The 14618-nt window shown below is 39.1% G+C and overlaps 1 protein-coding gene across 2 annotated transcripts in view; it reads right to left on the bottom strand.

Annotated features, from left to right (window-relative positions):
- Positions 1-14618, bottom strand: part of crebrf (creb3 regulatory factor) — a 31619-nt gene that overhangs the window by 2123 nt on the left and 14878 nt on the right. Inside the window, exons 1-5 of one of the 2 annotated variants that reach the window (XM_042092724.1) lie at positions 6326-14439; positions 6014-6106; positions 5704-5795; positions 5298-5402; positions 4999-5117 (exon numbers count right to left, since the gene is read on the bottom strand). In XM_042092724.1, coding sequence (XP_041948658.1) covers positions 4999-5117; positions 5298-5402; positions 5704-5795; positions 6014-6106; positions 6326-6499 — 583 coding nt within the window. In that variant the 5' untranslated portion in view covers positions 6500-14439. Of the gene's footprint in view, positions 1-4998; positions 5118-5297; positions 5403-5703; positions 5796-6013; positions 6107-6325; positions 14440-14618 lie in introns of those variants that run through there. The other variant, XM_042092721.1, reaches the window with a different exon arrangement.

The following is a 14618-nucleotide window of genomic DNA, read 5'->3' as shown; positions in this document are numbered from 1 at the left end:
GGCATACATATTTTGACTCATTATGTGATTTTGCTCTTCATTTTGGTTGATAAAATTCAAGATTTATGTGCAAAGAAAAAAGCTAATTTGAGTTTTCAGAGCAACATGTTATGGCAATACCTGAATGCAGACCTTATTGATCATTACTATTCTACCTTCCTTACTTTCAATTGCGAGTTGAAATTAATGTTAAATGATGACATACATAGGTCTGCAGTACAAATGTTTTTTAAATTGTAGCTGAAACGAGTACAAAGGATATTTAATCTATTCATTGAATTCATCGTCAGAACAGGAGCACAGAGGATGCCATCTCTATGGCACTTCACTCTGCCCTGTCCCACCTTGACAATAGCAACACCTATGTAAGAATGCTGTTCATTGACTTCAGCTCAGCTTTCAACACCATCATCCCCTCCAAACGGATCACCAAACTCAGTGAACTGGGCATCAATACCTCCCTCTGTAACTGGATTCTGGACTACTTGTATTGCATTCATTGTGTCTACACTTGAGATAAATAAGTTTGGTTTTTCTTTTATCACATACACATATATTGGTATGTTTTTTCTTTACCTTAACATGTTTCGACGTATACTTCCATCTTCATCAGAAGGTCACATGGTGGAGTAGTGTGAGTTGTTTTTATCAGCTGATGTTGTTACGGAGGTTTGATCCACCTGTCAGTTTTTTGACAGGTGGACCACACCTCCTGCTGTCAGTCAGCCGCCCCCCAGGACGGCACTCCAGGTATGGGAGAGCATATATGCTCCCTCATCTCTGTTCATAGTCTTTGGGCTCCGCCTTCTTATTTCAATCGCCTCCTTTATCCAGCGGTGGTATCGGTTGTTCTCTTGCTTAATGACTGGCATGCAGGAGGTGTGGTCCACCTGTCAAAAAACTGACAGGTGGATCACACCTCCGTAACAACATCAGCTGATAAAAACGCGTCACACTACTCCACCATGTGACCTTTTGATGAAGACGGAAGTATACGTCGAAACATGTCAAGGTAAAGAAAAAACATCTACCAATATATGTGTATGTGATAAAACAAAAACCAAACTTATGGATTCTGGACTTCCTAACCAACAGACCTCAGTCTCACCTGAGACCTCACCTCCTCAACCATCGAACAGCAGTGTACCACAGGGATGTGTGCTGAGCCCTCTCCTTTACTCCCTCTTCACCTACGACTGCACACCTATAGATGGCTCTAACACCATTGTCAAGTTTGCAGATGACACTACGGTGATTGGGCTCATCAGCAATAACGATGAGACGGCCTACAGGGAGGAGGTCCAGCACCTAACATCGTGGTGCACTGATAACAACCTGGCTCTCAACACCAAGAAGACCAAAGAGCTCATTGTGGACTTCAGGAAGTCTAAAGCTAGCACACACACACCCATTTTCATCAATAGGACTGAGGTGGAGCATGTCACCAGCTTCAAGTTTCTGGGTGTCCACATCTCTGAGGACCTCTCTTGGACCCTCAACACCTCTACCCTGATCAAAAAGGCTCACCAGCGTCTCTTCTTTCTGAGGTCCATCTGTCTCCTCAGATCCTGCTGTCTACTGCTGCAACATTGAGAGCATCCTCACCAACTGTGTCACAGTTTGGTATGGCAACTGCTCTGCCCACGACCGGAAAGCACTGCAGAGGGTGGTGAAAACTGCCCAACACATCACCGGTTCCTCACTCCCCTCCATCGAGGCCATCCAGGGCAAGCGATGCTTGCGTAAGACACGCATCATCAAAGACTGTTCTCACCCCAACCACAGACTGTTCACCCCACTCCCCTCCGGGAGGCGTTACAGGTCTCTCTGCATCCGAACCAGCAGGTTCAGAGGAAGCTTCTTTCCTGCGGCTGTCACCCTACTGAACTCTAGCTCTGCATCCCGGTGACATCCAACAAACTAAGCCCCCTTCACCCCCTGCCCCGCCCCCGCCTGATGCCTCCTTGCCTGTGCCTGTTGAGGTGTCCACGACCATGGCAACCTTGACAGGGACAACAAGGAGGCGGACATCCCCCAGCCCCCCCCCACAACTGCACTACCCTATCCCACCCATCTATCCCATCCATCTATTTATTTACAAATGTACATACTGTAATTACACTTATACTGTACATAGCCATATTCTACTGCTTTTCATCCTGCACATACACTTATTATTAATACTATTGTAATGTTACTGTTTCTGCACTAAAATGGTACTGTTACCACACTGCACATAGTTGTACATACTATACCTATCTGTCTATATGGTTCATACTAAATATCCATATTTATTCAGTTTTTCTGTAATATATTCTGTTAATACACTGCATATATCTATATTGTTCTTGTATATCACATTGTACTTTTCTGCTTTTTTGCACTTCTGGTTAGACACAAACTGCATTTTGTTGTCTCTGTACTTGTTCTCTGCACAATGACAATAAAGTTAAATCTTAATTTAATCTAAAAAATGATCTGCCTCTGCTTTGCCTCTTTACGGATCATGCTATGAATAGCAGCAGCAATGTCTGCATAAGTTGAGACATTGTTATTGACCTTCTGGACCAGAGACATTCCATCAATGATTGTTGCTGTATTATATTCATCTGGAAGATTATCTGATAGTGATGCAAGTTTCTGCAAATGCTTTGGAAGTGCTGCTTTAGAGGTTTTCCTTGGGGTCCCCTCAGGTGTCGCCAATGACCATGGTTAAGGTCCAAAGGGTGACAAAAGACTTCTCTCATGTCCAGTCTTTAACATGATGGTCTTGCCATGTGCCTGTGTTTTCTTTTTTGACTCATGCTCGTAAATGTATTTATTTTTTTTATTTTTTTATTATTTTGCTTTGTCAATGTATCATGGAATTTGTGCTTAGGTGTGCTTAGGTTTGTGCTGACTCCAGCCTCTATGTCATGATCTTTGCCTGTAGTATGAGCCTGAATCAGATCATCCCTAACCTTGTGTTGCTTTGCCTGCTGTAAATATGCAAATGAACTCATGTTCCTCTGAAAATGGATTGATCCAATTTCAGTTTCTGTCTCATCAGATCTAACTGTGTAGAATTTTTAAAACTGTTGTAAATGTATGTACTTGTAGATCAAGTCTTGGAAAATAGTTATTATTTCTTTTTAATGGAAATTATTTTAACATCAGATGAAAGACAATGTTAAGTATGATAATAATAATAATAATAAAAATTGTACATAATGATAACAATGTGTAAAGTATGAATATTTTCACCAACCAGTTCATCTACATCTCATTCCCACATTCTTACTAGTCAAAAGTACAACTGAAATGTATAATGTTGATCATCTTAGCACCTGTGATGCAATTACCATAATTTCCCAACTATTAGCTGCAGCTTATACAATGATTTTGCAAAATTTCTTCAGCTATGAGGTTAATACACGGGGTCAGTTAATATGGTATATGGTTTTGTTTCTTTTAACTTGCATAAAACACTGTCCTGTGGCTTATACACAATACGCAGGAAATTACTGTATGTATTTCATGTGCCCTGGACATTATAAAATTATAATATTTATGTTAAGCTGGGTACATGTGGTGATGTGAACAATTTTCATATGGTATTCCTTGAATGTAAAGGTAATATGTGATTGGTAATCATGATGTTTTGATCTCTTGGAATATTTCTTATGGGTAGTTTCAATAAAATACTAATTTACTGAATTTTGGGGTGTTCCTGAATAGTACATTTACAAATAGTAAATAGCATAGCAATGCAGACCTATGTAATCATTTTTATTTCAAGTCTCTGCTGGGAGGTAGGAAGGTATAAATACATTGATTAATGAGGTAGTGGGCATTTCAATTAGTGCTGCAACACGTTGTGTCTCTGAAAATGTAGATTTGTTCATTATTACACATAAATCTTGAATTTTATCAACCAAAATGAAGGGCAAAATCACATAATGATTCAAAATATGTATGCCAACATCAAACACCACATATGCATCAGTAATAATGAGGTTTGAATTATTTTCTGGGCTCTTATGAGTGGTTTAACAAAAAAAAGCCAATAGGCGGAATTTCCTTTTTTCAAATCAGAGGTCAACTTTGAAGGCCTGTACAGCCACAAAGCTACAAGATCCAACTTGCTATCATACCATTTTATACTCCAGAAATATGTAGCTTTCAGAAAAATATAGTGAGAATTTGCCCCCCCAAGTGGTAGTGACACGCCCCTTTTTGGGCCTGTGGCTCATGGACTACAACAAGTTTGTTAAAATGGTGATTTTAATTTATTAGGCCTACTGTAGGCTATGTCCGATTTATTTTAGGTTATTCTTGCTCAGATGTTCAGCATACTGTAGGCCTATGTCCGATGTATTTTCGGACATACAGTAGGCCTATTCTTGCTCAGATGTTCAGCATCACCGATGGAATACATGAATGTCCACGTACGGGCATTGCTATGAGACGTCTTCCTAGATCATCTGACAAAGATAACGAATTCCCTCGGCTGACAATCTATATCTTCATAGAGAATATCGTCCGGGTAGGTTATATATATTTTCTGGCGGTCTCTAAAACCCCTCGCCCTGGAAAGAGAGTCCCTCACGATTTGCGCTCCAATTGCGCTCCACATGTCTCGGGAGAAATTGTTAGTGGAGGGGTGGTACTTATAAAGGGTGTGGTTAACGGAAACCTCGGGTTAACCAAGAACATAACCTGGTCGGAGCAGGTTTGAGATGCAGCGTAAATTGCCATGGCAGCATACCTCGGTTAAAACATATCCACCTTTTGTAGTACGGGTTAATCGGGAAGTTACGCCACACGTGATCAAGTTACTCTCGAAGTTACCCAGATAAGCCAGTAACCCAGCTTCGTAGTACAGGCCCCTGAACTAATCCAAATAACAAAAACAAGTAAACAAACAAACAAATAAATGTAACACAGGCATGACAAAAAGTGGTCAGTGTGCTCTTACATGGTCGGCCAACCCCAATCAGAAGTCATGTACTGTCTTACCCAAGTGGCTAACAGTCCCCTCACTCTGCTTGACCTGTTCGGACATCAGCTGGTTGATGATCATGATTGACTCAGTGATGTCACTGCTCATCTCAGCCAGGCTCTCCTTGGTGGTCTTCCTACACAAACACACACAAAAGAAGAAATGGAAACATACAGCTCCACTCAGCAAAAGGATGTATTACACTCCATGCACTAATGATGGAGGTCATGAGAGAGAGAGAGAGAGAGAGAGAGAGAGAGAGAGAGAGAGAGAGAGAGAGAGAGAGAGACTGTGGCCAAGTGTGTGGCCGGCTCACCTAGGTCTGACTGTACTGATTCCCCTGTTTAGTAGTTCATCCTTCTCCATACTGTCTATGAGGAGCTTGCAGGTTAGATTTGCCTTCCGCCACGCAGCCTGATTACTAAGCATACATTAGCATCAAGAAGAGTTCATTAGTGATCCTAGTCATCATCATTACATACACTATTATGCTTATTGTAGGCTTTTCAGCTTGATTTGAAACTATTATTTTTCACTATTGTAGTGTTCATATACTGTGTAAGGCACTTTGGATAAAGGCATCTGCCAAATACCATGGCATAACAGTCAAAGCACCCATCGAAAGGAAACACATTTGGCAGAAGTGAGTCCTACATAACAATATTTGAATCAAATTAGATGCATTCATTAATGACATTCTTTATTTAGGAACCCGGCCTTACCTCAATATCTGTTTTCGATGTCCATCTGCCTCACACAGGATAATATTTTTATCTTTCTCACTGTCTTGTTCCTTTGCCAGCTGTTCTAAACCCTGAGAGAAAAGGTAGCTCAATATTTGTCATGACCTTGAGGAGACCTTCCTGGTTGAAATAGAATTAATATCCAGCCTATTGCGTCTTGATGTGTTTTAACCATTCGATAATGGATCATTAAAAAAATCTATACCACTTAGTTACAATCATGTAATGCTTTTTAGGGACTTCACTGACGCTACTGAAAAAGAAACGTATGGTAGGCTAGGCTACTCACCTGTATCCTGCGTCTAAGCTGACGGAACTTGACTTTTACTTGGAAATTCAACTCATCCAGTACATGTTGGGGTCCGAGGCAATCGTTTATATCCTGATTTAAAGTACAGACAATTATTTATTTATTTTTTGTACAGGCATATTGTGGCAATTTGAATACTTTTGAAGAAATGCTGCCCGCGAGTCGCCATCAGGAGTCCGTTAATTAAACGTTACGATGGATTAGTACAGTTTCGTCTGGAAACAAATATTGGTTAGGATTATGACTTGTGATAAAATCGTAGTAATGAGGGGATGAAATATTTATGTTTACCTGTATAAGTGCCTTGAGTTGTAAGTCATGTTTGATGATTTCTTGACTACAAATTCGGACTCTAAAATCTGAAAGTACCGCCATCTTTTTTGTTTTGGAAAATGGAGCTCGATGATTGGCTAAACATCTCTGTGTGCTCTTTTGTGGTGGTTGACTTAACCCTGTTAGGCTCATTACTGCCGCCTACAGGGCTTTATTATAGACTGGATGAAACTGAATACCGGTAGTTGTAATGTCCACCTCTTCCTAAGTTACTCTAAGTAACAAAGTGGTCTAACTTATATTTCTACACAATTAAGTAGTAGTAGTTATGATCATCATGGAGGCATAGTCATATGTTCATCATGTTCCAGTGTGCTTAGCCTATTCCTAGGCTTAGATATATTTAAGGTGGACTGTTTTACTGAATGTGACTTTGGTAAGCATTTAAATTAATTGACTATAGCCAACCTGCTATGATTTTGCGTGTTGTGCCACAGTAGTGTAAAGTGAATGCAATTGTATTTAGATCTATTCATCAAGCTAATGCCTAATGTCAAAATAACAATGCAAGTTCTGTTTTATTACATTAACGAGAAAAAAACAATGGTTTCTAAAGTTTATTTTCATATTAAAATCAATAACAGAATTAGACTATCATGGTTACAAGCAAAACTGTGGTACCAACTCCGGGCTGATACAATGGTGTGACATAATTAAGGATAATGATAGAAAACAAGAACAAATAAACAAACAAAAATGAGGCACAATTATACAAGCAGACATCTTTACAAAATCAATCACAACTGAGACTCTAAAGCCTACTTCACATCTGGACATTTACAAAGCTCAATGATCTAAATGAAGTCTCCAACTAATTATGCCTCAAAAATAAAAGAAGGAAAAAAAGAAAAAAAAAAAATCAAAACAAAAATGGAAAAGAAAACAAGAGAACATCAAAAGTATAAACCCAGCACAACATTTAAACATAAATATAACAACTGTCAAGATATTGTATTTGAACAGGCATATATGTGAACTACAAATATAGACATTGCTAATAGGATCAAGTTAATGTTAACGTCAGCAGGATACGCTTCTGCAGATTTGCTTAAGAATTTCACCAAGAGTTCTAGAACAGAGCACTTAGCAATGAAATACAGCCTTCCTAAGGTGACAAGAGATTTTACACTGGGGGGGGGGGGATACGCACACAGTACTAGCTACGTAAAGATCCCATGCTAAATTATCTAGAAGTTTACCATACAACATCAGAAGCATTACATCAAGATCATGAGTTACCGTGTGACTTTTTTTCATTCTTAAAGGATGGGTGAGACTCTTAGTAATTGTCTTGAATTGAGTGTGTTGTATGGATTTTGGTGGTTCTTGTTTGCCGTAACCACAACCAATGTCAAAGGTCAAATTTGCTCTCACACCATTATGTTTAATTTTGGCAAGTTTGGAAGGAAATGTAAATCACCGCAATGTGTATGTCTGTCCCCCTGTGTGTGTGTGTGCACAAGTGGAGAGAGTTTCGCAGAGTTGTAATCGGTACGGGTTGGCTGTCTGTCGGTCTACACGAGTCCAGTGCAGAGGAGGGTGACCCAAACACTTCAGTGCTAGGGTAAGAGATCTGTGCCCATAGCCACCCATGCTATTCTGAATTCCTCTTTGCCTTCAGTTCCAAACAGGCCCTTGGCAATTCCTCTCGGTTCCCACTCAGCAGTTACTCCGATAGTCTGCCATCATATTGTGTGGGGGGTGGGGGAGTGGGGCAAGGCCTTGGCACTGGTGTCTACGCAGTGAGAAGCAGCTCATGGTTCTGCCACTGCCACAGGGAGTCGCGATGGTGCCTTCCTCAGTCGCGCCGAGAAAACAAAAAAAAAGGATGGTGTGCCAAGTCTGGCTCTCAGTCACTTAGGCTGTTCAAGTAGATTTTTTTTTTTTCCAAACTCATTTTTTTAAATGTCTAATTCAGCACCATGGGTGGTGAGATACAACTCCTACCCAATGTCTCCAAAAGGAAAGTTTTTCCACTTCATGTTTGTGTGTGTGTGTGTGAAGAGATGTGTGTGCGTGTGTTACATCTCACTACGACTGAGGATTGACAGACTTTCTCCAAAGAACCAAAAGGAGAAGGAAATGAAGCAATGGCCAACCTTCCAGGAGGAATGCAGGGCAGGAAAAGACAGGACGCGACCCTCGCCATACCCTGCTATACTGAGCTGAGAGTCCGGGTCCTGGCCCGCGAGCACCATGTTTTTGAGTCCAGTCCAGTCACTCCTCTCCATGGCGGTCTCTGGTTCCGGACAGATCTGGGTTTCAACAATGCGCCCCCTCGGTGTGTGTCATGTTGTGTTGACGTTAACCTTGTTTTCATCTGTCCATGATGAAAGACTGCGGAAGGCCATCTGCAAATGGTTGGTTGGTGTGTGTGTGTGTGTATGTATGTATGTATGTATAAGTGTATGACTGAAGTGTATTCTTCAGTGTCTGTGTGACATTGCTCCAGGAGTACAGAGATAAGCCAGCAGTCTAGAGCACAGTAGAGACCGAGGAATCGAGAGGCACAGTTATCTTGCACATTTGTGAGGACACAACTCTTGAGGGTTTGTCATTGTTTTTAGCGAGTTAGATCTACCTTTGCAGTGGAGAGTTCTCCAAAAAATAAAAGACCGCAGACCCATGGAAGGCAGTTCAGGGGCCTACCGTGTAGCTCAGAGAGAGAGAATAATTCATCATGTGGAATCATGTACTTCTACTGAAGTCAATGTCAGTGACGTGGAAACTCAGGAAAACATGTCAAGATAAACAGCGTAATGGCATGGCAAGTCTAATTGAGGGCCAAGTACAAAAGGCAAATAACAATTCAATCAAACAATTCAAACTTGTGCACCAACTTACAGATTTGAGCATAAATACAAAAAGAATAACAAAAAAAATGTTTACAGAAAGAAGGACAACTCCAGAAAGAGCTCAAATTAATCTATACCATGATTGCAGCACTCTTTGGAAAGCCTCTCACCCAATGTTACACTGGACATATCTTTGAGTAAGAAGTTCTTCTCTCAATATTCAATTGAATCATTTGAAGGAAGACTACATTCATCATTAAAATGGAACCTGCGAGAGGCAGAGCAGCGACAGTTTCCATCTGTACAATTTCACCACCACTCCATACAATTGTTTTTCAAAATGTCACAACACATTGTGTTTAGATTCTTGGCATGACGGGAGAAGGACAATTGTGTATCCATAAAAAAAAAAAAAAAAAATGTCAAGACTTTTTTTTTTGTAAGAGTATATGTAGATCAAGTTTGGATTCTCATCGGTTTGAATAAGGCACCTGATTTTGCAGGCATCGTATTAAAAATAAATGTTGGATTTTTTGGAAACAAAATATGAGTGCAATACGGGTTATTTTTTGTAGTTTATTGTACTATATTCTTGTCATAAAAATAGTTGGAACGCCAAGGATAGCTTAACTGCATGTGAAGCTATGAGGCACCCTATACAAATCCTCCTCTTTCTACACTTGTGCTCATTGGTTATGCTTGGAGATGGTGGGTGGCAACCTTGAACATGGGCAGCCCTTGATTCAAGACGCTCATGTCAACAGCTCTGTTCCAATGACAAATAAGAACGCATACACACGTCGAATGAGCTGGATCTACATGCACAGTGTCCATGCCTTTCACATACTCTCTGCATTGAAGTGCTTCATGTTAAAGATACCATATCATTACCAAAAATAAAGGTCTATATACACACACAACATACAGCTTTAGAGCATAGGGGAGGCTCTAACAAGCAAAGAGGGACATCTGCAGTGATGATATGTAGGAATGCTTCTGTAATGCTTCTGAACAACTTCTGATCGGCAAGATTGTGTAATACAGTATACAAGTCTATAAAAGAAAACTGTTCACATGAGGGAGCACTTTTTGTAAGAGACACTTGATCAGTGTGACAAGAGTTTAGCGTTGCACTACAAAGCTTTTTTTTTTCAATTAGGTCCATGAAATAAGTGCGCGAAAAGCAAAACAAGCAAACAAACAACAAAATTGAAGAAAAAGGCCTACAGCATTCAACAGGTTACATATGTTGAAAATAGGGTGTTTTATTTAGCAACAGTAACACAAGCTTCCATCAGCAAAATGGTTTATGACTTCTCCTCTCTAAACAAAAACAAAAACAAAAACAACATGATTCACCTGATGAACTTAGAGATAATAACTTTACAAAAAACTCATCAGAAGAATTTACCTCATAGGAAGCATCCATGAAGCTGAAAAAATAACTTTTTATACAAAATAAACAAAAAACAAAAGAACGGAGAGGAGAGGACAGAGCTGGAAACTGCACAATATGGTGCTATACTCAAAGGAGTAAAAGCCTGCATAGCGCACTAATAAGGATCCTAAAGTTCTAGACATGAACTAAACACCTGACTAAAAGAATATGCATGCCAAAAATCAGTCGAGTAGAGAGAGAGGGAGACAGAGAGAAAATGACTGACACATCTCTCCTCTGATGTGGACAAACATTTTTTTTTTTTTTTTTTAAAGGGACAAAAGTAACATGTTGAAATTCTACCCAACTAAGTTTGATGGTACTGTGTTCCGGAGCATGGGCACAGCTAGAACTTTATTCTGGTTCTCTCGGACGATCATCAACTACAGGGACTTTTATAATGCAGAAAGCTTTAGAGATCTATATAAAATGCGACAACAGGAATGATTCTTACACAGAGCCTTACAGCCTGTCTGAGCAGCTCTCAGTGTCAGAGCGCAGACTTTGAGCGAGTGTCTGGCTTACTGCAGCCCCACCAACACCCTCATGCCACAGGGTAGCAGGAGGCTTTAGCAAGGGATGTAGCAGCATCTTTCTGGACTATACAACATGTTGAGAACTATGGTCAAAGCTCAGGGCAGATCAGAAACAAGAGAGCCAATTTCTTTCCCTTTTGGAGCAGCTAGTGCTACCTTGAGTAAGCAGGCAATTAAGTAGTTTTGCATTTCCAAGGAATATGATACTTGTTAGACAATGTTAGACTGTGGAGATACATCCCAGTGATTTCAGTCCATATTGCGTTACAGGTCTTCACATCCTTTTCATTTTCACTGATTCTTCAGTTAGTTTGTTTTTTTTTTGTTTTTTTAAATAAAAAAAACACATTATGGCTGATCAAAAACAAATGGTCTGACAAAATTCCATCCTTCTAAATTGTGTTCATGCCGAAACATGCATGACACAAATTAGATTAGATTAGATTATTTTAGATTAGCGACAAAAGCCCCCTTTTTAAAAAAAAATGAATTTCCTGCTAAGCATATAGTAGCGTGATGCAGTAGCTTAATCTCAGTAATGTATGTGAGGATATAAGAAATAAACATTTTAAACGAGTACTGGCTTTGAATTACAACCTTTTCCTTGACTGTTAAAATGCCACAGAGTCTCCTGATATACTGTAAAGTTGCACAGCTTGTGTCCATTCAGCTCAATGTAAAAAACAAACAAACAAACAAACAAACTAACTAACCTGCGATAACATGCCACTGATGCCCCTGTCCGAGCCCCAATCTTTCTACCCATAAAACACTAGATCGAGATCAACATGCACAATGGAAAATCCTCTACTTCTCAAGACTCCTCTCTGTCCATGCCTTGCTGTACAGATGGATGGATATCGCTTCTGAGCACGATGCACACGTTACGCAACATCGTTTTCACGTATGTCTGCTTGGTTGTAGACAACACTATAAAGGAGCGACTTCTGGAGAACAAAAAAAAAAAAGAATAAACTTGCACTTGAAACATGCGTTTTAGCTTTTTCTCCAACAAATGGATGGGTGGGGGAAAAGGCAAAAGGTAGGCTTTTCAGTATCGGTTCCCCATAGCGGCAAATGCCTTTGCCATACAGTACAGAGATATAGATTTCCTTCTGAGCTACGTACAGGAAACATGTGTGGTTTACTGCTGCATCTCAGAGCTTCCCCCACTGTGTACAAGTACAAATTACTTTTGTTTTCAAATCATTTTAACTTTTAAAAATATATATATATATGTATATATATATATATATGACAATAGCACTCTCTGGAATCACCCCAGAAGAAATGTGTCTACACTGTACATCAACCTGAAGAGGAACCCAGAGCAGAGTTTGATTTTTCCATAGGAAATGTCTACTGAAGGCAAATGAATTCATGACATCAGAGTCATCACTCACACACACACACACACACACACACACACACACACACACACACACACACACACACACAGGGCCCGATCACCAGAGGCGTTTCACCCCTAGACCTCCTCATCCATCTCTGACCTGCTCAGGTTGTTTAAGTCAAGTACTCTCTGCAGCATTCAAACGAGGCCAGTTTAGCAGCAAAATGGAAGGAAAATGCATTTCTTTTTTTTTTGTTTTTCTTAATCTTTTTCATATTTTTAACAAAGTGCTTTCTTTCTCTTACATGTAATATAGAGCTTGTAATATATAACTGTATACATAATATAGGTATCAACATTTAGAGAGAACACTGCAACAACAATAGTAAAACATTGGACGGTATAAAGGGAATTATTAACTACACTGTTATCACAACAAAAAGAAAAATAGGTATGTTCTATTTTTTCTCCTTTTAAAAAAAAAAAAAAAAAAAAAAAAAAAAAAAAAAAAAAAATCAAATAACGAATATTTAAATATCCATCATGCTTTAAGAGATAAAGGATTTTCCCTTCTTGGATTGAACTAAAAATTCATACCAGGGTCTGATCCCGGGACTTGAGCTACGTGGAGAAAGGCAGGGTTCAAAAGACAGTGCTGTGTCCAAGAGTTTTATGAGTCAAAGCTAAACTGGTACACAGAGAGGGCAGCCTACACTTAAGCTTACCTGCCTTCGACCAGCTCTAAGACTTACAGGGCCAAATCTGTAAGCTTGTAGAGGAGAGCGCACAAGAGCAACATTTTTATTTAGCCAACCCTACGTTCATTCATTTATTCTCTTACATATATTTAATCGTAAATCTTAGTCATGCTGCTCTGATGCAAAGACACCAAAAAGTGCGAGTCACTAGTAACTAAATTCAATTTGGTATACCAAGTCAGGGAAGACTTTTAGGAGTGAATCTTGTTATTCTTTCCAATAACTTTTAAGGGCTCAGTGATACACATCTTTCTTGCCAGTTCTCTGACTAACTCAGGACAACAAAGTGTCACTGTCAAGACACTTGAATCATTTGATTAATATCAACTCCACTATTCTGTAGATATAACAAAAACTAATAATGAAATATTTCAGTTAGCACTGGTAATGGAATTAATTTGATAGCTTCTCTCCTTTTGTGAAGATCAATGACAACAAGAGACAACAAAAATTTTGTCAACATCAATATGCCTTACTGGCCTCAATGCTTAAGACGTGAGCCAAGACGGACAAAAACAACACACACACCTCCTCAGCTTCAACTAGTACAACCAGACAAAACGCAATAATCTGAGCAGTACATATCAAAGACACAATGTAACAGAGGCTAAAACACAATATTTATGTAGAGCATTTCAGAATGAGCAAGCTATTCATCCGAGATATCCGACCGGACTTACGGAGGAGCAAGTAGGTATCTAAGAGATCATATCGAATGATTCTGTTCTAAGTTAGTCAAGCAAACTAAAAGTGACCTATTCACAGAGGGAGTGCTGAAGGCTTCCTAATGTGCTCAGAAACATCCGATAAAAAGACCAAAAACACAGCCTTTTATTTCACAACCCAATCAGAAAGACTCAAGGCAAATCAGTAAAAAAAAAAAAAAAAAATATACAGACTTTTTTTACGTTTTCAATTTTCCTCCCCATCTAATTTCCTCTGATGTGGCATGCTTGGTAAAGTGGCATTTTAGAATTCTTGTGTGGTTTTTGAGAATGGAAGAATACAGTACTAGAGAACACGAGACACGTACATATATGCATATCATATACAGGGATTTGTACACTAATCTACAAATAATAAAACTACCGAACATAATAAACCTTTTGGTTATTTATCATAACACAACACATAGGCAAAAATAAAGCTAATTATAAAGGTAACCTATATATATATATATATATATATATATATATATATATATATATATATATATATATATATATATATATATATATATATATATATATATATATATATATAGGTGTGTGTATATAATATACGCCTGGCTAAGCACTAAAGCAACCACAACCAAAAAGGGAAAAAAAAATAAAGTAATGGGAAAATGAACTGCAGGAATCAACTCAACATTA

This window comes from Alosa sapidissima, chromosome 5 (assembly GCF_018492685.1).
Source record: "Alosa sapidissima isolate fAloSap1 chromosome 5, fAloSap1.pri, whole genome shotgun sequence".
NCBI classification, from domain to species: domain Eukaryota; kingdom Metazoa; phylum Chordata; class Actinopteri; order Clupeiformes; family Clupeidae; genus Alosa; species Alosa sapidissima.
The sequence above is the reverse complement of the archived record's forward strand: the minus strand, read 5'-3'. Positions and strand labels throughout refer to the sequence as shown.